Below are 24097 nucleotides of genomic sequence, written 5' to 3'. Positions count from 1 at the left end.
TTTTGGCATTATGCCTAAACAAACACATTGGAACTTCATTTTTTTGTGATATCAACTTCAAATTTGGAACACAACTTGGTTAGATATGAGGCTTTGATTTTTTAGTAATTTTAGAGTAAATAATAATACAAAACATTTTATAGAAAATAATATATATTTAGTACAGTACATTTGTAAATGTAAAATTTAAACTTCTATAATTTTTTTAAGTGCTTTCACTCAGCAATAATCTGCTGAGTGTCTTCTTTAAAACAAGTTTCAATACAGTTGAAAACCCCAATTTGTGTGATTAATTCATACAAAATAAATAAACATCAACATTTATTTCAAAATATTGGGCAATGGGGTTGCATATTTAGACTTCATTTATATAGCTAAATAAATTAATTCAATGTTTGGTTACACTTTATTTATATTGTCCACTTTAGACATTCCACTAAAAAGTAACTTTGCAACTACAAGTCAAGTCATTAGAGTATTAGTAGACCGTTAGGGTTAGTAGAATAAGTTGACATGTAGTTGCAAAGTTAGTTTGTCTAAAGTGGACCATTGAAATAAAGTGTTACCAAATATTTGACACTTCCCATTAATTAAAGAATTTTTTTTTTCTTACAGTAACTTGGGTAAAAAGGTAAATCCTGAGCTTGATGAATATGATCAAAACTACAATATTTGCACAAAAAAAACAAAAAACAAGAGAGACTACGTCGACTCATCATGCCTTAGAAAAAGTCAGTCGCTGTGCATTAGAATTAAGGAAAGTTACGCGTTTTGTAATAAATTATAGTCCCCTTGGATTTATAAGGTTCTGTCTTGAGATTTGTCAAAATTGAGTTATTCACATATTCTGTGACAATTTATTTACATTATGCAATGTGTTTTGTACTTTCTATTCAGAAAACAAAACAATTTCAAAAACTTTGAAGCTCAATATCTCAAAACTGCTCAGAATGCAGATAGAATCTTCTTATAATTCCAAGGTGGCATTATGTGGTAACTAATATTGCACTAATGTTATGGTTTTTGGTGTGCACCCTATTCAAGGAAAGTGCCATGTATCATAGCTCAGCTTTAAGAGTAAAACTAATTAATTAGAGAAACTAAAAAAATAGTCATATTCAAATCTCAACACTTTATTTCACAAGAATATTTAATGGCTAGCATGCATGAGTCTATTCTTTATGAATTGACTCACTAGAAACTGACAGCTTAAATGTCACATAGTAATCTTAAAATAAAACACTCACTCACTCTCACATACACACACACGCACAGGTTGACGAATGACACTATTGATTGAAAATACAGATTCATTCATTCTGTTTTACTTTGCAGTGTCTCTACATTATTGCTACATTAATTAAGACATTAATAAAAATGCTGTGCAAACTTCAAAATGTAATCCAAACATTAGTGGGCAGCATTAAAATTACAGCACCCAAATGTTGGCCAGTCATTTAATTCTCTTAGAAAACTATTTTAACAGCATTCCCTCACTGAATGCGTCTGCAGTTCTTAATAAATAATAACCAAATGTTATATCCAATATTCAATATCTACAAGTGTACACTTATATTTTGAGCCTCTTACATAATCAAACCAATGTGGTCTCAGGGTGTCCTGATTCAACATGCTATTTCTGACCAGCACTCTACGACTGGTAAGACAACACCACGGAGGGTCTTCTAGAGCTTCTCAGAACTGAGCCTGTGTTTCTATTATTATATTGTGCTTGCCTGTAAAACAGGCACGGTTTTTCTGAGACTGAATAATATTCACAGGTCGCTTCTCGCTTAGATCAGCAGTAAGGATTTCTAAGGAAAATCCTGTTCAAAATAAAGCACATTTTGGTGTTGCATGCTTCTCTGCAGTCAATAAGTCTTCAGTACTATCAAAAATCGGTTAAATTCCCAAATGCTACTTATATTTTCAAGCATGGTCAGGGTAAAAGGTTAAACAAAATAATTGTTTTGATTATCTTCAGGTTAAATTAGCGTGTTGCTGTTCTCATAAATTCTGGCACCATAGAAGCCTTATAAACTAAGATCAAATACTGAATGGACTGTTTGGAAGGAGCCCATCCTAGTCCTGTATAAAAGCAGCATCATTCTTTGGAGTAAAAATTCCCACTGGATTCCCAAAATCCCACTGGAGCATAAAGTCACAGTTTTTCCACAAGTTTCTGTCAACAAGATTGTTTCCTGAAAAATTCCATCATGCCTTTTGGTCTCAGGTAAAAAGGTTACGGAGATGATATAAGAAATGCTCCTCTTTGCTCTTGCGTGTGCGATAGAGGCCATTCAAATAGTCCCAGGATGAGCGCTTGCAGTAGTTGTAAAAATGTTCCTCAGCTTTTTTCAGGGTGCTGTTCAGGTCCAGCTTGCCCTGCAGACTGATCATGACAGCATGATTAGACTCAAAATATCAACTAAATTGGTATTATTTTAAAGAGAGATAGCAGTTTTTAACAAAACAATCACAAAATCAATGACAATGACAAAAATCAATTGTCTACATTTAATTTTCTTATTAAGACAAAAAGTATTTGACATAAAAAAAATTTTGACATTTTTAAGTGTGACATGTTGGGGCCACTATATGTTTACTGCAAAAAGTAATACAATATCAAGTGAAGAACAAATATGCAAACCCAAACACTTACACACAAACACACAAACACACATCACGCAAACACAAACGCACACGCATTCAAACACAAACACACATCACGGAAACTCTACGCCACGCAAACCCACGCCACGCAAACCCACGCCACGCAAACCTACGCCACACAAACCCACGCCACACAAACCTACGCCACGCAAACCCACGCCACGCAAACCTACGCCACACAAACCCACGCCACAAACCCACGCCACGCAAACCCATGCCACGCAAACCCACGCCACGCAAACCCACGCCATGCAAACCCACGCCACACAAACCCACGCCACACAAACTTACGCCACGCAAACCCATGCCACGCAAACCCACGCCACGCAAACCCACGCCACGCAAACCCACGCCACACAAACCCACGCCACACAAACCCACGCCACACAAACCCACGCCACACAAACCCACGCCACACAAACCCACGCTACGCAAACCCACGCCACGCAAACCCACGCCACACAAACTTACGCCACGCAAACCCATGCCACGCAAACCCACGCCACGCAAACCCACGCCACGCAAACCCACGCCACACAAACCCACGCCACACAAACCCACGCCACACAAACCTACGCCACACAAACCCACGCCACACAAACCCACGCTACGCAAACCCACGCCACGCAAACCCACGCCACGCAAACCTACGCCACGCAAACCCACGCCACGCAAACCCACGCCACGTAAACCCACGCCACGCAAACCCACGCCAAGATTCTGCATTCAAACTTAGCGTCATCAAACTACGTCTTTGTTTTGAATAGGCAACCTCATGGCTAAAGTGTGTGCGTTTGCGTGTGGGTGTTTGCATGTGTGTTTTTGCGTTTGTATGCGTGTGTATGTGTTTGTGTGCTCGTGTTTGCGTTTAGCAAACCCACGTCACGCAAACACACGTCATGCAAACACACGTCACGCAAACCCACGTCACGCAAACCCACGGCACACAAACCCACATCAAGCAAACACACGTCACGCAAACCCACGGCACGCAAACCCACGTCACGCAAACACACGTCATGCAAACACACGTCACGCACACATGCGCGCACTCACAAACACCAACAAACGCAAAAAACACATGCAAACATGCGCACAAACACGTGTAAACACACACATGCAAACACACATCACGCAAACACATACGCACGCATACAAACGCAAAAACACACATGCAAACACCCACACGCAAACGCACACACTTTAGCCATGTAACTTTTCCGTCCATTAGAGGTCGCCTATTCAAAACAAAGACGTAGTTTGATGACGCTAAGTTAGAATGCAGAATCTTGGGACTTGTGGTCTTCACCTCACAGTCGGTGGAAAAGAATCGGGATCGGACTCGGGCAAAAATCATGTTCACGGATGCGATTATTAACGTTACTGTAGTATGAAGCAGAGGAGGACCGAGTGTTGTGGAGCTGAGCAAGGCCGCTGGAGCCACTGTTAATAAGAAGAGCGGAACACACGCCTCGCGAGTAGCGGGACTGTTATTATGGCATAGTCTCCGGCGGGACTTTTATTATGCCACAGTTGCCGGCACCACTTCTGCTTTTCCGGTCATGAGCATGAGGTAAAGCAGCTCTGTTTATCATGTTAGATACATCTGAGTGTGTTGAAAATGATGTTATGACGTTACTCTGTGTGTTCGCTCGGCGGCTGATATGACACTTGTTCACACTACAGTAAGAGTAAAGCATTTCTGCAAAATAAAACCAGGGGTAACGCAGATATGACGCAGTTGACAGGCGACTTCCTCACACGTCCCGGTTCCTTGGTTAAAATAGCAATTTTCTCACGGTTTACAAATAGTTGGAAACATTTGGGATATTGTAAGAACTCAACTGAACAAAATATATAACACTGGCCTAGTGGTTTTTGGATATTTTACTGAAAAATTGTACATAGTGCACCTTTAACTAGCTTGATACATACAGATGGATCACTCAAATCAGAAAGAATGTAAAGGTTATGATGACGACAATGGACATGAGCGGGATGTTATAGTTCAAGGAATTCTTTTGTACCTTCTACATACTGAATATGATCAGGTGAAAGCACATTTTAAACAGGTAGCACTTATTCACACACACAAGCGTTCTCTCTAATGCATTCAAACACATGTAATCTTACAGTGCTTATCTGCTTACAGTTCTCTGTATCTGATTTTGAATGAGCATAAATCTGTAATGTAGAGACCCGTAGATAAAATAATTGATGAAAACATAGGCCTACCATTTCATCTTTCCAAACTAAATTTGCACTGCAAAAAGCAGCAATGATGTTTAACTTTTAATGTGGATAAAGCCTAATAAGCTTGGCATGTCGTAGAAAAATGTTTGCACTAATGTTCCAAATAAACTATATTGAATTTTTTTTTTAATTTAATGTATGTTATAAATCAAACTTTTGTGATATTTCAGAGCTTACATAAATACTCTAGCCGCAAATTTCCTCAGACGGAGCAGTGTTTCTGATATCAGTGAGCAAGGAGTGGAGCGGGGAGCGGGAAATGGTGACCCCGGAGCGGAGCTGGAGCGAAGTGATTATTGAATGCTTAGAGCGTTGAGTGAAAATTGCTGTGGAAAAAGCAGCAACCTCCCCCAGTTTCTCTTGAAGTCAATGCGGAAGTGACTTAAACTGCATGCATTGACTGGCCGCTAGATACAGGCTCCAAAAGGGAGCAGAATCTCATTGAGCCCCATGTTAAAATGCCCAACTTTACAGCAGAGAAAAAAAAAAACATGTTAACAGCTTGGTACAAATTGTGCTTTTGGTCTATACGGCTAATTTTGTCCTTCAAGACAACTGTGAAGGGGTGAATTTTTGCATTATATAAAGCCTTAAAGTTCTGCATAATATAAGGGTGTGGCCACTTTGAGTGACAGGTGGATTGCCATTTGTCTGCAGTCTGTTAGTCAACAAGTCACCTCAGCTCCACCCATGTCCCGCCTCTTTACCCATTTTTAGTTATCCGGGAGTGACAAGTAGTGACGCTGCCAATATGGCAACAGCCAGCTTTAAGCTTCAAAACTGCTATTCAGAATCCTATGGGTGACGTCACGGACACTACGTCCATATTTTTTTACAGTCTATGGAACAAACACACATGCACGAACACACGCACACACACACACCAAAAAAAAACACACCTGCTGGTAAACTGTATGAGCTGAACCTCGTTCTCGCAGCTGAGTAAAGTGTCTCTGTTCTCCAGCAAGATGGTGGCACACATGAAGAGTTCAAAGGTGAAATCTGTGTTTACGGAGTGTTGCTCCGTCACAGGTTCCTCCTCTGCCGATCGCAAAGTCAAAATCAATCAAAATAATTTAGTATGTATGTAAATAAATAATGTAAATAAAGTGTAACATTTATTTATATAGCACATTTGAATCAAATCTGACCAAAGTCCTGAGAAAAGATAATTACAACACAATAAATACATGCGATACATAATACAAAACTAGTGTTTATCCATTTTTCTAATAACATCAAAGTCGGCATGAAACGGAAGTTGTAAGTTAACTGAAGTTGTCTTGGGGATATTGTGATGTATATCCGAGTGATACGGCTTCCCAAAAAATGTTAAAAAACAATTAAATGGGGGCATTTTTTCCATGGGAAATGTATTGGATGGTTGTGGTTTGCTATTGCTGTGATGTCATGTGAGTGACAGGTATCATGGTGACTTTAAAGGAGTAGCTCACTTTAAAATGAAAATTAGCATTAGTATATTTATTAATATAGCTTTGATTGAGTTCATAAGAAAGAAGAGAGGGGTGAGTAATTCATGGGGTAATTTCCATTTTAAAGTGAAATACTCCATTAAGAGCTAGAGATAGGTGGTTGAAAGGACTCTTACCCAGGCTGTGTTTGCGCGCCAGTCTCTCCTGATATCGAGCACGATCCACCTGCTGTGAGATGAGCTCCAGGTGATCACAGCTGAAAATCTCAAACAGACGCAGAGCATCGCTGTGCTCAAACTCCCGCTGGAAACCCAACAGAAGCCACCTGAATGGAAAACAAAGATAACATATATAAAGTGACAGAAAAAAAAGAAAGCAAAAAAAGAAAACCAACACAAACCTGTGACAAAATGTGAGTCTTTCCATGTTATCTGTGACCAGATGAGAGTGTAGTTGAGGATCCAGTTCTTTTAGTAAAGCAGCTTCCAGTTCTGATAAACGCCACAGCAGAAACAGCATTTGACCATTAGAAACAATAAATCCGGTAAGAAATCATGGGCCATTATTATTGCTAAAAACAGATCTAAATGGTTTGGAAAAAACAAGAAAACCCACCCATTTTGCGATACAGTCCATCAGCACAGAAGTCTTTGGAAAACTTCTCCATGTAACAGGAGAAGCTCCAGTAAGTGTCCACTTCTGAGTCGAGAACCTCAAGAAAGCGACTGCACAGGTCATTCATACCCTGAGCGTAACTAACTTCTGCAGAGACAAGAGAAAGAAACTGATTAAAGGGATAGTTCACTCAAAAACAAAAAATCTGTCATCATTTACTCACCCTCAAGTTGGTCCAAACATGTATGAAATTCTTTCTTCTGCTAAACACAGAAAAAGCTATTTTGAAGAAAGTTTGTTGAATGGGCCCCATTGACTTGTTTGCCTAACCATATTCTTCAAAATATAATCGTTTGTGTTCAGCAGAAGAAAGAAATGCATACAGGTTGTGGAACAAGTTACGAACCACCCCTTTAAATTAGAAATTAAGTAGGCCTACTTCACAATTTAACCACTAGATGTCACCCTTCATCAGCAAACAAAGATCAGATCACAAACACCCAAATAAAAGAGTTCAAAGGTTTTGGGTCAATAAGATTTTAAAATGATTTGAAAGAAGCTTCTTATGCTCATCAATGCTGCATTTATTTGATCAAAATACAGCAAATACTGTGAATATTATTTCAATGTAAAATAATTGTTTTCTGTTCTAATCTAATTGAAATCCAATGTATTCCGGTGATGCAAGCCTGAATTTTCAGCATCATTACTCCAGTCTTCAGTGTCACGTTATCCTTCATAAACCATTCTAATATGATGATGTGATCCTCAAGAAACATTCCGCATTATTATCAATGTTGTAAACAGTTGAGCTGCTTAACATTGTTATGGAAACTGGGATATATATTTTTTCAGGACTCCTTGATGAATAGAAAGTTCAAAAGAACAGCATTTTTTTTATATTTATAAATGTCTTTACTGTCACATTAGAACAATTATATCAAGTATTATTTTATTTTTAAAAGATGGTAACACTATGGGCCCTATCATACACCTGGCGCAATGCGACGGCAGAAGTCAAGTGTTTTTTGCTAGTGTTTTTCACGTCCAGCGCCACGTTGTTTAAATAGTAAATGCACTTGCAAGTTGCAACCATTTGTTCACCCACAAACGAGGTGTGTTCAGGCGCATTTTTGGCGCGTTGCTATTTTGAGGCAACTGAAAACGACTGCGCCATTGACCTACCTATTGACCTGGTCTAAAGTCAATAGCGCAGTGTTAGTAATATAAGTGGGTGCACAACACGCGTACACTCTGCTTATTACACACACAGGGCAACAGCAAAAAAAAAAAAAAATCAATATTAAAAATAAAAGGATTCCTCTCTGGAGAAGCGTCCGGTCTTTCCGCTTGCAAATTTCGCCATGTAAATAGCGAATTTGCCATGGAGCAAGTGCATTATGCCCAAAACACACCCATGACTTATTAAGAGACTACATACAACCCTTTTGGACCATGCGCCTGGAGCGCAGACATTTTTTTTCCATCGTTAAACTAGCAAAAGTGGATTCGGACACGCCCTAAGTGCAACTGCACCATGCACTTCAGACCATTAAAATAGGGCCCTTTATTTTAGTGTCCTTCATATACACGTTACATAACGTTAATGTAGTAATAACAATAAATTAAGCATAATTACATGCAACTAACCCTATTCTTAACCATAACCCTATAGTAAGTACATGTAGTTGATTATTATTACTCAGTACTTAAAATGTATAATTACACTGTAACATGGACACCTTAAAATAAAGTGTACCCAAAAAGACTCAAAAGTGTATTTACAACCACATACCTGGGTGAAAAGCAGCATACGTGATTAGGATATCTCTTAACACAAGCAGGTTACCCAAACCTTCATTCCTGTGATAAAACAGATTAGAGATTAGAAACTCCCTACTCTTCAAAAAACTGATTTAATTAAGCGGGTGTATTTTAACAGAGTAAAAAAAAACTTGATACAATCATGCAGTGCATATAAATCATAAAAAAAAGAAAAAAAAAGAAGAAGAAGCTTAGTGGTATCAAGACAGTTTGATATTGCTGCCACAAAGTAGGTACATTTTATATTAGTTTATATTATTATAATTTGATATATCAATTTAGAGTTATTTAAAAAAAGTTTACAATGCTTAATATATACTACACTTGAACTATACTTAAAAGCAAAATACAGAACTAAAGGTCAGTATGAAAACCATTTTCGCTAATATACCATTAATTTGTATTAGTAATTATTGTGTATGCCTATATTTGCAATTTAGTTCATGTAATTATAATATATCCGTTTAGAAGCCAGCAACATTGTGACTTTGTGAAAGTGCAACAAATTTCTGCTCTAATTGTAGATTTTGTGTGTACTTTAAATTCTGCTATCAAAGTGAGTTAAGCTGACCATACTCAAAACTAGTTACTGTTTAACCGCAGTAAAATGGTGCGACAGACTCCCGAGTGTTATTTACGTTGAGCTTCAAGGTTGTTTGATAAATTGGTGTGGCAATGACATGTTTGCTTTGCGCTGGTAACTCACATTAGTGATGCAAAATGAGCCGTGTATTTCACAACTTTATGAAGTTTGTGTAAACAGACATGAGAAAGGAATTGTTGACTTTACTTTCTTCAGCAGACATGAAGAAGGAACTGTGCTGTCTGACAAAAAAACCCATGCAAGAAAAAAAAAAAAATGTCATGCAAAACACATGCAATGATGAATCTATTTTAAAACTCCTTTTTGGTATAAATTAAACATCAAAAAAGTTTTAAAACAGAATCATCAAGTGAAGATAGACTTGCTGATTGATTTATGTAGATCAAGATAGATCTTTTTTTTTCTCTCGCACATCTGCAAGTTTCTGTCTCACAATTCCGAGAAAAAGTCAGAATTGCAAGTTATAAACTCATAAAAAAAGTCATAAACTCACAATTTATCTCGCAATTACCTTTTTTGTTCGCAAGTTTATATCATAAGTCAGAATTAGATGTTATAAAGTCAGAATTGTGAGAAATAAAGTCAGAATTGCGAGGTTATGTCTTACAATTCTGACCTTTATCTCAGAATTGTGATATTTAAACTCGCAATTGTGAGGAAAAAGTCAGAATTGCAAAGATATAGCAAATGCTTCGATACCAATGGCTTTGATAGCCTTTTCTATATATTTTATGACCTGCGTTCTCTTTTTTTAGCATATTCAAATATACAAATTAAACAAGTTCTCACCGATAGTAGGGAAGATATCGATCGGTTCGAGGAACATCTTTGTCAATGATGCGTATGGCCTCCTGAAGCTCTTCCAGGTCAAAGTTTACCCGTTCAAATAGCACCTGCACATTAAAGTCAGTATGAAATCAAAACTGACCTGACATACTGGACCTTCTTATTACACAATTGTGTTTAATAGGGCTGGGTATTGACACAAATTTCACGATTGGATTAAATTTCCATTCACAAGCTTTTGATTCGATTCAATATCGATTATTGTGGATATATATCAGTTACACATGGAACATTTTCTTAAAGGGGTGGTAAAACACATTCTTTCGAAGGCTTGATTGTGTTTGTGGGGTGCACTGTAACATGTGTTCATGCTTCGTTTTTAAAAAATGTCATTATTTTTCATACATTTTACCTTTATTATACACTGCTCTGTCCCTCCTTGTAAAAACGGTCTGATAGTTTCCGGGTTCTATGAAGCTGGTCCCTCAAAAATATGCAATGGGCTCAGATTGGTTAGTTGTGATTCGCTAACCGCCTAGTGCACATTTGTCAGACACGTCACGCCCCTTACCTTTCCCGGTAGACTGTGCTTTGGTAGTATTCCAAACAATGGCGTCAATAAAACCATACCAATTTGAGCCCGAATCGGACCCAGACAATTTTAGTGAAGATGATCGAGCAGAACCTGTTCAGTCCTCAAGAGTAAAGACTGCGATCTATAGTGATCACTACTGAATGGCACTGTTACTTTTGCATTTTTAGAACGATTATAGCCAAATATCTGTCGCAAGAACTATTAATCCAAAACAAACACTAAACATTGGCTTTACTATAGTAGCCAAATCAAACACAGAACCATGTTTAGCATGCCTGTAGATAAACAATACATAAAAGCTCTAATCAAAGAATAATTTACACTAATTCCAAGTTCGCTGTTGAGATTTAAAAAAAGTTTTTAACGTTAGGTGTTAGTCGGAGAATGTTAAGTATGAATGAGCATTTAATAAACTGGTTTGCAGAGCCAAACAGCGTTGTCATTTGTTTACTTCCTTGCTACAATGTACAATTAACAATAAGAACTATTACAGGAAAACACATCGACGAAAAATAATTCATACTTACAGGTTGTTGCCTAAACAGCTTCTGTTTTTAAATCCATCTTTCAGGACAAGCCGTTGTGCAAATCCTGCATTGAACTCGCAAAGATTGTGGAAGCTTTCCTCCGTGAAATGTGCAGCGGGAGCCACACGCGCCCGTTGTGCATTCACACTGGCAGTGTTTGTCTCGCGCAGCTGAACCGCGGCTCGTGTATTGCAAAAACAGACGAATATTGTCCATTATGTCACATTTTCCGGTCTTCTCCTCCGACCCCTGTCTGTCAGCATATATCTGCTGCAAATGCGACCTGTTCCCCTCGGTCTCATACACACATGCATATAACATGTTGTATGTTAAACGCACTGCAACGCACCCCCATCCCTAGGAAGGCTGAACAAAGTGTACCTGCAATCCGGATGAAAATAACAGCGTTTCGTCTGCATTGCGGCAACAACACTCCAGCCTAACTATTCCACATCAACTCTTCCCCCCAGCAATACAAAATGGCCTCAACCCCCCTTATTTAATATTCTCGGAGGAGGGGTTTATGTAAATATTTGGACTGGTGATGTCAGCAACCCTGGAGGAATGTCTGTAGTCCCTACCAGCCGTTTGCTGTAGTCCTTAGAAATTGATTTCTTTAAAAGCAAATATCTCCCTTTGCTTTAAACTTTGAATGTTGTAACTTTGCAGATGTTGTTTATGCTCAAACAGCAACATTACACACTAGCTAAAGTTAGAAAAGTGAAATCATGTTTTACCACCCCTTTAAGAAAAAATAAATTCTCAACTAATGCTGTAATCTATACATGGATGTCAGTTTGAACTACATTACTGTAATATTGAATGTTCAAATTAACTGATTTAAATATAAACAAATTATAATCGATGATGCTTTTTTATAATAATAAAGTTATTACATTATCATATTTCTACACCAATTTGTTTTTTAAATGGTGGCAGTCATAAAAAACTTGACAGATTTATTCAAACATGCATTAATATTGAAGAACATTAAAAATTATAATGATTTATTTATTCAAAATGCTCATCTCTAGGGTTCATTTTTCTAGTTAGTTTTTCTGAGGTAAATGTGACGTTACGTGACATTGTTTATATGCTGTTTTAATGACGTCTTTCCGCGGTTGAAACACTGATTGAGCGATTCCATGCGACATGATCCGGATTATGGAAAGTTGTAATGTATCTTTTAACAAACCTTCAGACGTTCATTCATGTTTATTTTGCGCTGTAACTGGTATTAAAGCGGAGGAGATGATCAGTTCATGTGAGCTCTAATCTAAGGCGCTACTGTGATCAGTCACAACATATTAAACAGCGCCAAAACTGTATTTATTTTAATATTTCGTAATAAAATGGATGTAAATTGAAATCTAAGACTTTGTTTCATATCAATAGTAACAAAGCACAAAGATTATTGCGATTTTTTGGATGGGAGGCGCTCTAGAATGATCAGTTCATTCATAAACTGAAAACAGGATGACTAATTGGTTCTTGGGAATAAAGAATCAATATCGGTTGATAAAAATGAGAATCAATTAAAATCAAGAAATCCCAGCCCTAGTATTTAATATTATGATTTTTTTTATATAATCAAGCTCTTTTATTTTTCACACTTTCCAACCACTGTAAAATCTCACATGGTATATTGTTTAGATGTTGGTTGGTAGTTTTACCTGAGCCTGCAGTTGCAAAAAGGACATCTTCTCTTGGGCTTCTTCTGACGGATATTGCTGTTGATTCTGCTCTCTGTCCTGCCTCTGGTCAAACAACTTCACTGCTGTCAACAGTTCAGCTGGAAAATAAGCAGACAGACAGAAAATAATATTTATTTATTATTAGCTATGGTTCAACATCCCCAAAATGTATCAGTTGTATATCAGAGGATTTCAATGTCAACACTGAACATTTTATTGCAGTTAGTAAGGGTTGATAAGGGCAACCCGTTCCATATTAAAAGTGTTTGTTCTGCCCTGCAATATGATTTACCATCAGTGCCATTAAGACGCAGACGAACGGCTCCAGGAAGCAGGTGTTGCCACTTCCTCTTCATGACATGATAGCGCACCGCCATCTGCTCCAGCAGTAGGTGGCGCTCCAGAGCCGTAGAGCTGCAGGGGTACATCCCAAACAGAAAGCGCCATACCTGACCCCGTTCGTCAGGTGACACACCACCTGAATCACACAAACAGAACACAAGACAGACATTTAAAGATGATGAGCAGGGATAATAGGACCACATGCCTCAGGATATTCACTATTTCACAATATCAGTTTCTTTTATTCTACAAGTATACAGACTATTTTTGAGAGCTGTACTTTACAGGAAATGTAAAAAAACTCAAATTTTTAAAGAATACAATGCATTTAAAAAAAACTGATAAAAATATTAATAATAAAATTGCAAATGTCCCTTTTATTTTATTTATTTATTTATTTTAAATCAATTTGTATTATTTGGATTTCTAAAGTTGTTAAAGGGATAGTTCACCAACACATTAAAATTCTGTCATCATTTACTCACCCTCAAGTTGTTCTAAACATGCATGAGTTTTTTTGTTCAGCTGAACACAAAAGAAAAAAATACGTTGGTAGTCAACGGTTGCTCTATCTGCTTTGTTACAAACACCTCAAAATATCTTCTTTTATGTTCAGCAGAACAAAGAAACTCATACAGGTTTGGAACAACTTGAGGGTGAGTAAATGATGACAGAATTTTCATTTTTGGGTGAACTACCCCTTTAACTAACTTTTCAAACTTAAAGGGCAAGGGAGTGCTATGGGGTCCATGGAAAAGTTTAGAGATAAAAAGTGTAAACTTTAAATTAAAATAGAAAAATAATAATTGTATTATTTAATAATATAAATAATCAAAAATTTAATTAAATTAAACTAAATTTACACACACTGTGAATGAAACGATTAAAATGAAATTTATTGAAAAAACAATACATAATAGAAACATAATAAACTAATATAATATATAAGAAACGTTAAAAAAAAAAGAAAAGAAAATTAAATAAAAAATGTTGAACATGCACCAGGATGATCATATGTTGGGGTCTGTGGCATCTAGAAAACCCCTGAACTAAGTGATAACTTGCTTACTAGGAGTTTTCATTGATATTGTCAGTCTCCACATACAATTGATTGGAAAGGCAATGCATCAGTTCAACAGTTTAAACAAATGTATTGACTAAACAAACAGAGCATCAACATTTAATTGCATCATTTCAAAGATGTACTGCACCAGAGAGAAGTCTATGCAAACCTAAGCGCCCGCATCGTATTAGCATTAGCAATTCAGCATTTCACAATGAGCTCTCACAGTCGGGGCAGAGAGAGCTTGTGGGCTCACACAGAACAAAAACAACCTCTAATCCCCTTCTTACAGAGCTGATTATGTAATTCATTCGCTTTGCAAAGATTCTCATGTCACCGAATAGGAGGAATGTGTTTTGGAGATGAGAGGTCTTTGCATGCACAGCAGAAGATACACTGAAGGGCAGTTGGTGAAATGCTTTGAATCGTGACGTATGTCTTTAAAGTTTAAACGTTACTCATGTGGTCACATTTGCATCACACTCTCGTGTCACATACTTGTGTTGTAAGATTAGGGTGTGTTGCTGAATATTAAGCTTCAAATGTGACTAGATCTCATGAACGCTAATGGGTGCAGAGCTACTTTAGAGACCCATTGAGTGGATTACAACAAGCCTATCAAGAAAAATAAATCACATAACTTACACAAAATAAAAATAGAACTGCTAAAATAGACTTATTAAATATATGTATGTATGTATTAGGGGTGTAACGGTACACGTATTCGTATTGAACCGTTTCGGTACAGGGCTTCCGGTACGGTGCACGCGTGTACCGAACGGTTATGAATGTAATGTTTAACAGTTAACAGTCGGCTTGTTGTAAGCGCGGAACACACTTCAATCCGAGTTCCCACACGAACATATTAAGTATTCAGTCCATATTATCATGAAATTCAAACTATAAATGACGTTTTGATGCTCTTTAATGTGCGTGACTGATCAGTGATCACTAAACACAGTTCAAGTGGCCGCGCGGCGCGCGCGTGACCGTGATCATTTGTGAACGGTGCACGCGTCGAACGGTTATGAATGTAATCTTTAACAGTTAACTGTCGGCTTGTTGTAAGCGCGGAACACACTTCAATCCGAGTTCCCACACGAACATATTAAGTATATAGTCCATTTTATCACGAAATTCAAACGATAAATGCCGTTTTGACGCTCTATGTGGCGTGACTGGTCACTGATCACAGTTCAAGCGGCCGCGCGACGCGCACGCGCCTGAGCGCGATCATCTGTGAAGGCGATCGATCATCTGTTACTAAAGATTCAAGAATAAACATGAATGACGATCTGAAGGTATGCTGAGGATACATTACAATTTACTGTCATGTATATATGTGGTGTAATCGCTAAATCAGTGTTTCAACTGCGGAAAGATGTCAATATAACTGCTTGTGAACTAAACAATGTCATGTAACGTTAGCATCACATTTACCTCAGGCAGTCATTCAGTGTCCACAGAATTTTATTCACTAGAGAAATCAACTCTTTCGCTAAATATATGGTCTATATTAGCCGTTATATTCATTATATTCTACTTAACCTGTTAGTGATGTCTTGATTATTTCATGCATGTTAAATAAACCTTTCATGAAAATGACAGACACTGTATATAAATTATTATATTTCAACAACGATTTGGAGAAAAAAACTATTTTATAATTAGATTTAGTAGAGCCCGACCGATAAAGGATTTTTAAGGCCGATACCGATACAAATATTTGGTCACTTAAAAATCCGATATTCCGATATATCAGCCGATATATATAAAAAATAAAAAAATAAAATAACAGAAACGCGTAAAAAAACACACAGATTTCCCTTATACATCAGTTATTTGTAGTTATTCATGATCCCTCAGCCTCTCTAAAATAATATGATAATACAGTTTAAAAATAAACTTGTTTGTTTTATTGTTACAACAGAACAGAGGAACATAAAATATATTAAAGTTCTGATAAATAAAATGTATAAAAATACAAACTTAAGATATGAAACTTAAAGTCGTTTGGACGAAAACACAATAGGCTAACAAAAACAAAAAATCAAAGTTACCAGTATTAATAGATGTGGTAAGCTTTATAAATATAACTTTTAGCAAGACTGGAAAAAAAAAATATTCAGTTAAGTTCTAGAAGTTCTGATAAATAACAACAACAGCAAAACATAAACTATATACAGTATAAATATGAGCCACCTTATAATTACAATGTCAACTTGCTTATCCCTTTACATGCACTTTTAATTCTATCCATCAAGCTACCACAAACCATTTTCAATCATCATTTGCTGCCTGCCTTCTAAAATCTACTAACGTTACTGATGATGACTCGTGTAATCCATTATTTGACTCGTTAATGCGGCGTCTGAACGAAGTCACGCACTTTCGTTCACTCTTCACGAGCCTAACTTACGATTTACAATGCAGAGACTGGAACTACAAATATACTAGTTATAAATACAGTAATCATTACTTTATTTAGGCAGAATAAGTTTGTGTTTTTCAAGGCGCATTAATGTTAGCGGTCTCCCACTGATAGCCATGGCATTAGCTAGCTTTGTGGTTAGCGTCTATGATAAGTTATAATTTAGAAATATGTATACTTTTTCAAAATAACGGGCAGGGGAGAGATGATACGTCTCATGATGTCAAACTGTCAGACTATTAAAGAAATACATTTTATTCAGTCACATTGTCCGAGGTAAAATAAGTCAGTCAACTGTAACCTAGCGTAATTACCAGCTCTCTTGGCTTACATGTAACAGCAAAACTGGACTTGGCAGTTACAAATTGTGTCATGTTATTTGAGTTAAGAGAACTGATGGGGATGTTCTTTTAACTGTTATTCAATTCAAGCAATGTATGTCTCGTTGCCAACTTACATGCATTTCGCGGATGATCTGTGTTGTGAATGCAGCGCTCAGAGCGCTGAAGCTCAGCATGACTCTGCTGGATCAGCTGGTGGTGTTGCCAGCCGGCACGTTGTAGAGCGCCCTCTGGTGGACAAACTATGAAACGCCAACACTCAATGTGTTTGAGAGGTGTTTCGTCCGGTTTTTTTATTTTTAAAAAAATATTCATTTATCGGCCATCATAAATGCCGATACCGATAGTTTGGAAAAAGCCTAATATCGGCCGATAATATCGGCCCGCCGATATATCGGTCGGGCTCTAAGATTTAGAAGTTAATGCAAAAACTGCCTTATGTGAAGTTTACATATTTGCACACAATGTGTTATTTGAGTGTTGATTATTATACCTAAAAATAAATAGCAACTGAATTTAGGCTAATAGTTTGGGCTCTGTTGTGAACCTTTAATATTAATGTGCAAGTAAGGGCTCCCTATATAATTTACAGAAATATCTTAAATAAACTTTTAGATATAATTTAATTCATTCAAGGACACTTTTTTCTCCAGTAAACCACTGTTAAATATAAAAAATAAATAAAAAGCAATTTTGTAAATCTGCTGTACCGAACTCGTACCGAACCGTGACTTCAAAACCGAGGTACGTACCGAACCGTCAGTTTTGTGTACCGTTACACCCCTAGTATGTATGTATATATATATATATATATATATATATATATATATATATATATATATATATATATATATATATATATATATATATATATATATATATATATATTAGGGCTGTCAAAAGATTAATCGCGATTAATCGCATCCAAAATAAAAGTTTGTTTACATAATATACGTGTGTGTACTCTGTTAATTATTATTTATATATAAATACATACACAAGCATGTATATATTTCAGAAAAAAATATTTTTATATACAAAACATTTATATTTATTATAGATTATATAAATGTATATACAGTATATACATGCAAATATTTCTTAAATATATACATGAATGTGTGTGTATGTATATATAAATAAAAATTAACATAGTACACACACATATATTATGTAAACACAAACTTTTATTTTGGATGCGATTAATCTTTTGACAGCCCTAATATATATATATATATATATATATATATATATATATATATATATATATATATATATATATATATATATATATATATATATATATATATGGGGTTTAAATCAGAAAAAGTTGGGACAGTATGGAAAACGCAAAAAAAAAAAAAAAAAAAAGTGATTTCTAAATTTACTTTGACTTGTATTTCATTGCAGACAATATGAACACAAAATATTTCATGTTTTGTCTGGTCAACTTCATGTCATTTGTAAATATGCATCCTTTCCTGTCATTCAGACCTGCAACACATTTAAAAAAAAGTTGGGACAGTAAAGCATTTACCACTTTGTAATGTTGCCATTCCTTTTCACAACACTTAAAAGATGTTTAGGGACTGAAGACACCAAGTGATGAAGTGTTTCAGGTGTAATTTTGTCCCATTCTTCCTGCAAACAAGTCTTAAGGTGGGCAACAGTACGGGGTCTTCGTTGTCGCATTTACACATTCTCTATTGGAGACAGGTCGGGACTGCAGGCAGGCCAGTCAAGTACCCGTACCCTCTTCCTCCGCAGCCAGGACTTTGTAATGTGTGCAGAATGTGGTTTTGCATTGTCTTGTTGAAATATGCATGGACGTCCCTGGAAAAGATGTCTTCTTGAAGGCAGCATATTATGCTCCAAAATCTCTATGTACTTTTCAGCATTAATGGTGCCTTCACAGAAGTGCAAGTTACCTTTGCCAAGGGCACTGACACAACCCCATACCATGACAGACCCTGGCTTTTGGACTTGTTGCTGGTAACAGTCTGGATGATCCTTTTCTTCTTTGCTCCGGAGCACACGGCGTCCATTCTTCCCAAAAAATACCTGAAATACTGATTCATCTGACCACAGTACACGTTTCCACTGTGTGATGGTCCATCCCAGATGCCTCCGAGCCCAGAGAAGTCGACGGCGCTTCTGGACACTTAACATAGGGCTTCCTTTTGGCACAGTACAGATTTAACTGGCATTTGTGGATGTAACTACGTATTGTGGTACTTGACAAAGGTTTGCCAAAGTAGTCCTGAGCCCATGTGGTGATATCGCTTATAGATGAATGACGATTCTTGATGCAGTGCCGCCTGAGGGATCGGAGATCACGGTTGTTCAGCTTAGGCTTGCTCCCTTGTCCTGTACGCACTGAAATTCCTCCAGATTCCTTGAATCTTTTAATTATGAATGTGAAATATCCAAATCTCTTCCTATCTTTCTTTGAGGAACATTGTTTTTAAACATTTCAATAATTCTCTCTCATATTCTCACGTATTTGTTGGCAAACTGGCGATCCTCTGCCCATCTTTGCTCCTAAAGGATTGGACCTTTCTTGGATGCTGCTTTTGTACCAAATCATAATTACAATCACCTGTTGACATCACCTCTTTCAAATCACATCATTATTTAACCATTTTACCTCATTACTAGCCCTAAATTGCTCCTGTCCCAACTTTTTTTGAAATGTGTTGCAGGTCTGAATGACAGGAAAGGATGCATATTTACAAATTACATGAAGTTGACCAGACAAAACATGAAATATTTTGTGTTCATATTGTCTGCAATGAAATACAAGTCAAAGTAAATTTAGAAATCACTTTTTTTTGCGTTTTCCATACTGTCCCAACTTTTACTGATTTGGGGTTGTACATTTTTGATTGAATAATTACTTTATAATGTCATTGCAGTCTTACACACATGCTGTACAGTTACTCTGAGCCATTAATTTCATGCATTAATTTCGGTGGTGACAGATATTATGTGAGTGGCTTGATGCAGCGCAGGAGATGCAGAGAACTTGATCTTCACCCTTAAGAAACTTTAATTATTGCTGTCACGTAACAAATCTGCTTCAAATTGAATTAAAAATTAAATTAATTATTAAATACAACATTGAATTAAAAATGTAAAGGGTGTACAAATACTATAAAAACGTGAATATAAATAAGTGGGAATTGCGAATCAACCGGTTCATTTATCTATTATAACTTTTATGTTGGTTTGGTCATTTGCCTGTTTCCTTATAAAGGACCAGAAATTTGTGCTTGTTTGTTTTTTTTTTTGTCAAGTTTTTTGCCAGGTGGCTTTTTTAATTATATGATGTCATAATGTTGTTGTATTGCCACCAGTCAATCGCTGCATTGCTGAACGTGGTTTCGAGTGTCGATACATCTGCCCTCTTCAGGGAACACAAGAACATTATATTTAGAAAAAAAATTATATATATATATATATATATATATATATATATATATAATTTTATATTATAAGAATAAAAATTTTTTTTTTTCAAATTTTAATTTTAATTGTAATTGTAGATTGTTTTTTTCAATTTTAATCTTTTTTCTTCTTCTTCTAAATATACAGTATATATATATATATATATATATATATATATATATATATATATATATATATATATATATATATATATATATATATATATATGAAGAAACATTTAAGATCCTATTGTAGAGTAGATCAAACTATAATGCAAGCTAATTGGTGTCATTGGCCATAAGTAAAAGATTAGCATCTAGTTAATCTAACAAACTGCTAGTACATTTTAGACCTATATAAGATATTGCACGATACACAATAATCATTTCACACTAAAATTAAACAGACCTACTGATAAAAGATCCACAACTCTATGGTGCAACCATGACACACTACAGCATGACTAATCCTGTTAACATGAATCTTATGATTGTAGTTCTACACAGGACAGATTCTATAGCTCTCTGGATTACTATGAAGCTATTCTTCATCTGTTTGTCGGGCAACATGTCACTTGACTAGCACTTGACAAGAAGAGGGCCTTTGGGTAGGCCAGTGATTCCAGACAGACATTCTTCCAAAGTATGTTAAACTAAGAGTTGTGCATGTTAATTACTATCCCTTTGAATGCAACAAAGATTGACTGATAGAGATAACCATGAGTACTTGACCTGATCAACTGATTTGGTTGTTGATTTGATCAGCAAATACAGAAGAAAAAAAAAAACATTTGAATATAAAGGTACAGGGATTTCCATTGACATCTGTTGTTTTTATACTTACTGAGTTAATTATATTTTTTATCCCCATACCAACACTTTTTTTGCATTTTTACATTTTCATTAAGACTTTATTAAATTTAAATATAATAAACTCTGAATGAAATAGAAGTTGCGATAGTCTTTTCTTCCCTATTGTGCCGTGTATCCAAGAGAAATGGCTTTTTAAACAAGAAAAGAAACAAAAATGTAGTACGGGACTTGATTCTGTCCATGGGGAAATGATTGGATGGTTGTGATTTGCTATTGGCCGATCTCATGTGAGTGACAGGTTGCCCCGCCCTCATGCCAGTAAACACATCATCAGAGAACACATCACTGCAAGAGGGAGGATTATTTGACTTAATATTATGAGGCACATACATTAAAAAAAATTAAATAAAATTATGTGCACAGATAAATCATTTATAGTAAACGCTGACACATTATTCTAACTTTTGAAAAAAAAAAAATTTTTTTAATGATGTCACAAGTATCAAACAAAACACAAACAAGCTTCTTGAATTGAATTCAGTTACTTCAAACTATAGAACAACTCAAACTATATAAACAATAGTGGGTTTTACATTCAAATTGAACATCTATTGATAAAATGTATGGTTTTTAATGGAACCTCCCTTTATATAGGCTACTTGGCCAGTTCAGGAATAATATATGCAGTTTTATATATGATTTATTTGAAAGAATCAAAAGAGAACTTTATTCTTGTCTATCCTTGTATTGTTAAACTGGTCGAGGTTAGAAAGCTATTATTAATGCAGTAGCCTACTTTTTTAGAGTACAGTAATCTAATTACACTGTCGAAGATGTAATTAGTAGCTAGTAATTAATACATTTTTATAGTAGGCCTAACCAACACTGGTGGCTATCCACCCACTATGTTAATGATCTCTCTCTCTCTCTCTCTCTCTCTCTCTCTCTCTCTCTCTCTCTCTCTCTCTCTCTCTCTCTCTCTCTCTCTCTCTCTCTCTCTCTCTCTCTCTCTCTATATGCAATATTTAGGCCTAATGAAATCTTTGTTGGTCAAGCAGAAACACTAAAACTGTAGTGTCACAATCATCTGACATGTTATATCTAATGATAATGTAGATTAAAGTTATGTAACAATATAAACAAGATCATCTTCTGATCCAGTATCACAATCAAATCACAATCCATATATTACAAACAGAGACAACTTCTACTGTCACCTCAGGATGCTGGTGGTCATGTTTAATAGTTATTGATTTCCAACAGCTTACACTAATTAGCCTATTATGATGCCGACTCTCCTCAAACGATATGGATGATGATAGATTACTCACCGTTTTTAAATATATGCATCCTGAGTCTGGATTCGTCCACTCGCCCCTCTGCGTCCATCACACCTGGCATCGAGATGCGCGCGCAGGCAGACGCAGGTGAGGTCACAAGTGCAACGGACCGACAGATGTTGTTATTCCCCGTAGCAACACTGCACTTCATTCCCTTAAACTTCCCAACGGGTCCATTACTGTCCAGATGGTTTTTACTTTTCCCTTCTACATGTGATTCGTCACAAGATGCGATCATCGTGTTAAATCCTTTGAAAACTCTTACTCTCAGGCATTAAAGTTGTTGTGAGGTGACAAAGTGATAAAATCAGCACGTAAAAAATCTTCGGCGGTCTTTCTGAAAGCTCATTTTAGACGTTTGAGAAAGTGTCTTGATAGTGAACACACCCCTCATCCCTGTCATATGACCTCTCTCTCGCTCTCTCTCTCTCTCTCTCTCTCTCTCTCGCTCTCTCTCTCTCGCTCTCTCTCTCCATGCTTATCTCATTTTAAAAGCCCTCAGAGCTGCAGGCGCTGTGGTAAAGGTCAATGTTTCCCCCTTGTGGTGAGTGTTTTGCCATTTCTTTATTTACAACAGTTGAAGGCTTAGCTACTTCATATCTTATCTGTAGCTATATTATTTTATTTTCTGAATGCAGTTATACTGTTTGAATAGTTATTTCAGATGTCAATTACTAATAGGCCCAACATTCAGATGATTGTAGGCTACATATATGGATCTGATGTGTTATTTCAAGAAATAATACTAAGCATTGCCGATTTAGGTTATTTATTTATTGAACAAATCAAGGCAAGATAATCTGATTTAGGTGAAAACTGAACAAAATGTGTGTGTGGGATTATCATCATCCTCCAACTGATGAAATAATGAGAACAAAGAATCTTTTGTATGCTCATTTCCATTGACATTAATGTTTACATACAGCTCAGCAAACAGGTTAGGCAGGTAGCCTAATGGCTACGCCTGCAAATACTGGCACATATAATGCATCTCATCACGCCATGGTAGAAAAAAAAGTTGAGTTACTTTAATAAGACATGGTTTCAGTATTAATATTAAGCCTCATACAAAGCTGGTACACAAGGGAATTTTATGTTGGGGAAAAAAAAAAAACATTTACTTTTATCATTACTAGTACAACCTAACGGAAAACATTTCTTGTGAAATTAATGTAGTACTGTTGAACACTTGACCCAGACACACCAGCATGTGTGAGCAGTAATGTGCCCACACACTGATTCACATCTTCCATTGTTATTAAACCGAAGGGTATTTTCAGAAGATTACTGTCCTTGTATAAAATACTGTTCAAAAGT

At 36.3% G+C, this 24097-nt stretch overlaps 1 protein-coding gene across 1 annotated transcript; it reads right to left on the bottom strand.

Moving 5' to 3' along the window:
• Positions 1-612: 612 nt before the first annotated feature.
• LOC307130598 (uncharacterized protein) lies at positions 613-23181 on the bottom strand. Its single transcript, XM_079823667.1, has 10 exons — positions 22772-23181; positions 13297-13482; positions 12984-13102; positions 10192-10295; positions 8770-8837; positions 6975-7121; positions 6760-6850; positions 6536-6684; positions 5826-5967; positions 613-2392 (listed from the first exon to the last, which is right to left on the bottom strand). The coding sequence occupies exons 1-10, from the start codon at positions 23016-23018 to the stop codon at positions 2230-2232; spliced, it is 1416 nt and encodes a 471-aa protein (XP_079679793.1). The 5' UTR covers positions 23019-23181; the 3' UTR covers positions 613-2229.
• Positions 23182-24097: the final 916 nt, after the last annotated feature.

The sequence above is a fragment of the Gobio gobio genome, assembly GCF_949357685.1.
Source record: "Gobio gobio genome assembly, chromosome: 8".
In the NCBI taxonomy this organism is placed as follows: Eukaryota; Metazoa; Chordata; class Actinopteri; order Cypriniformes; family Gobionidae; genus Gobio; species Gobio gobio.
The sequence above is the reverse complement of the archived record's forward strand: the minus strand, read 5'-3'. Positions and strand labels throughout refer to the sequence as shown.

Bases quoted from the DNA above. Each gene is read 5' to 3' on its own strand.
- LOC307130598 (XM_079823667.1), bottom strand. From the start codon at position 23,018: ATGATCGCATCTTGTGACGAATCACATGTAGAAGGGAAAAGTAAAAAC. The intron at 13,483-22,771 runs GTGAGTAATCTA...TGTGTGATTCAG, and splicing joins GATGCATATATTTAAAAACG to GTGGTGTGTCACCTGACGAA. The intron at 7,122-8,769 runs GTATGTGGTTGT...TTGTCTCTGCAG, and splicing joins GTATGCTGCTTTTCACCCAG to AAGTTAGTTACGCTCAGGGT.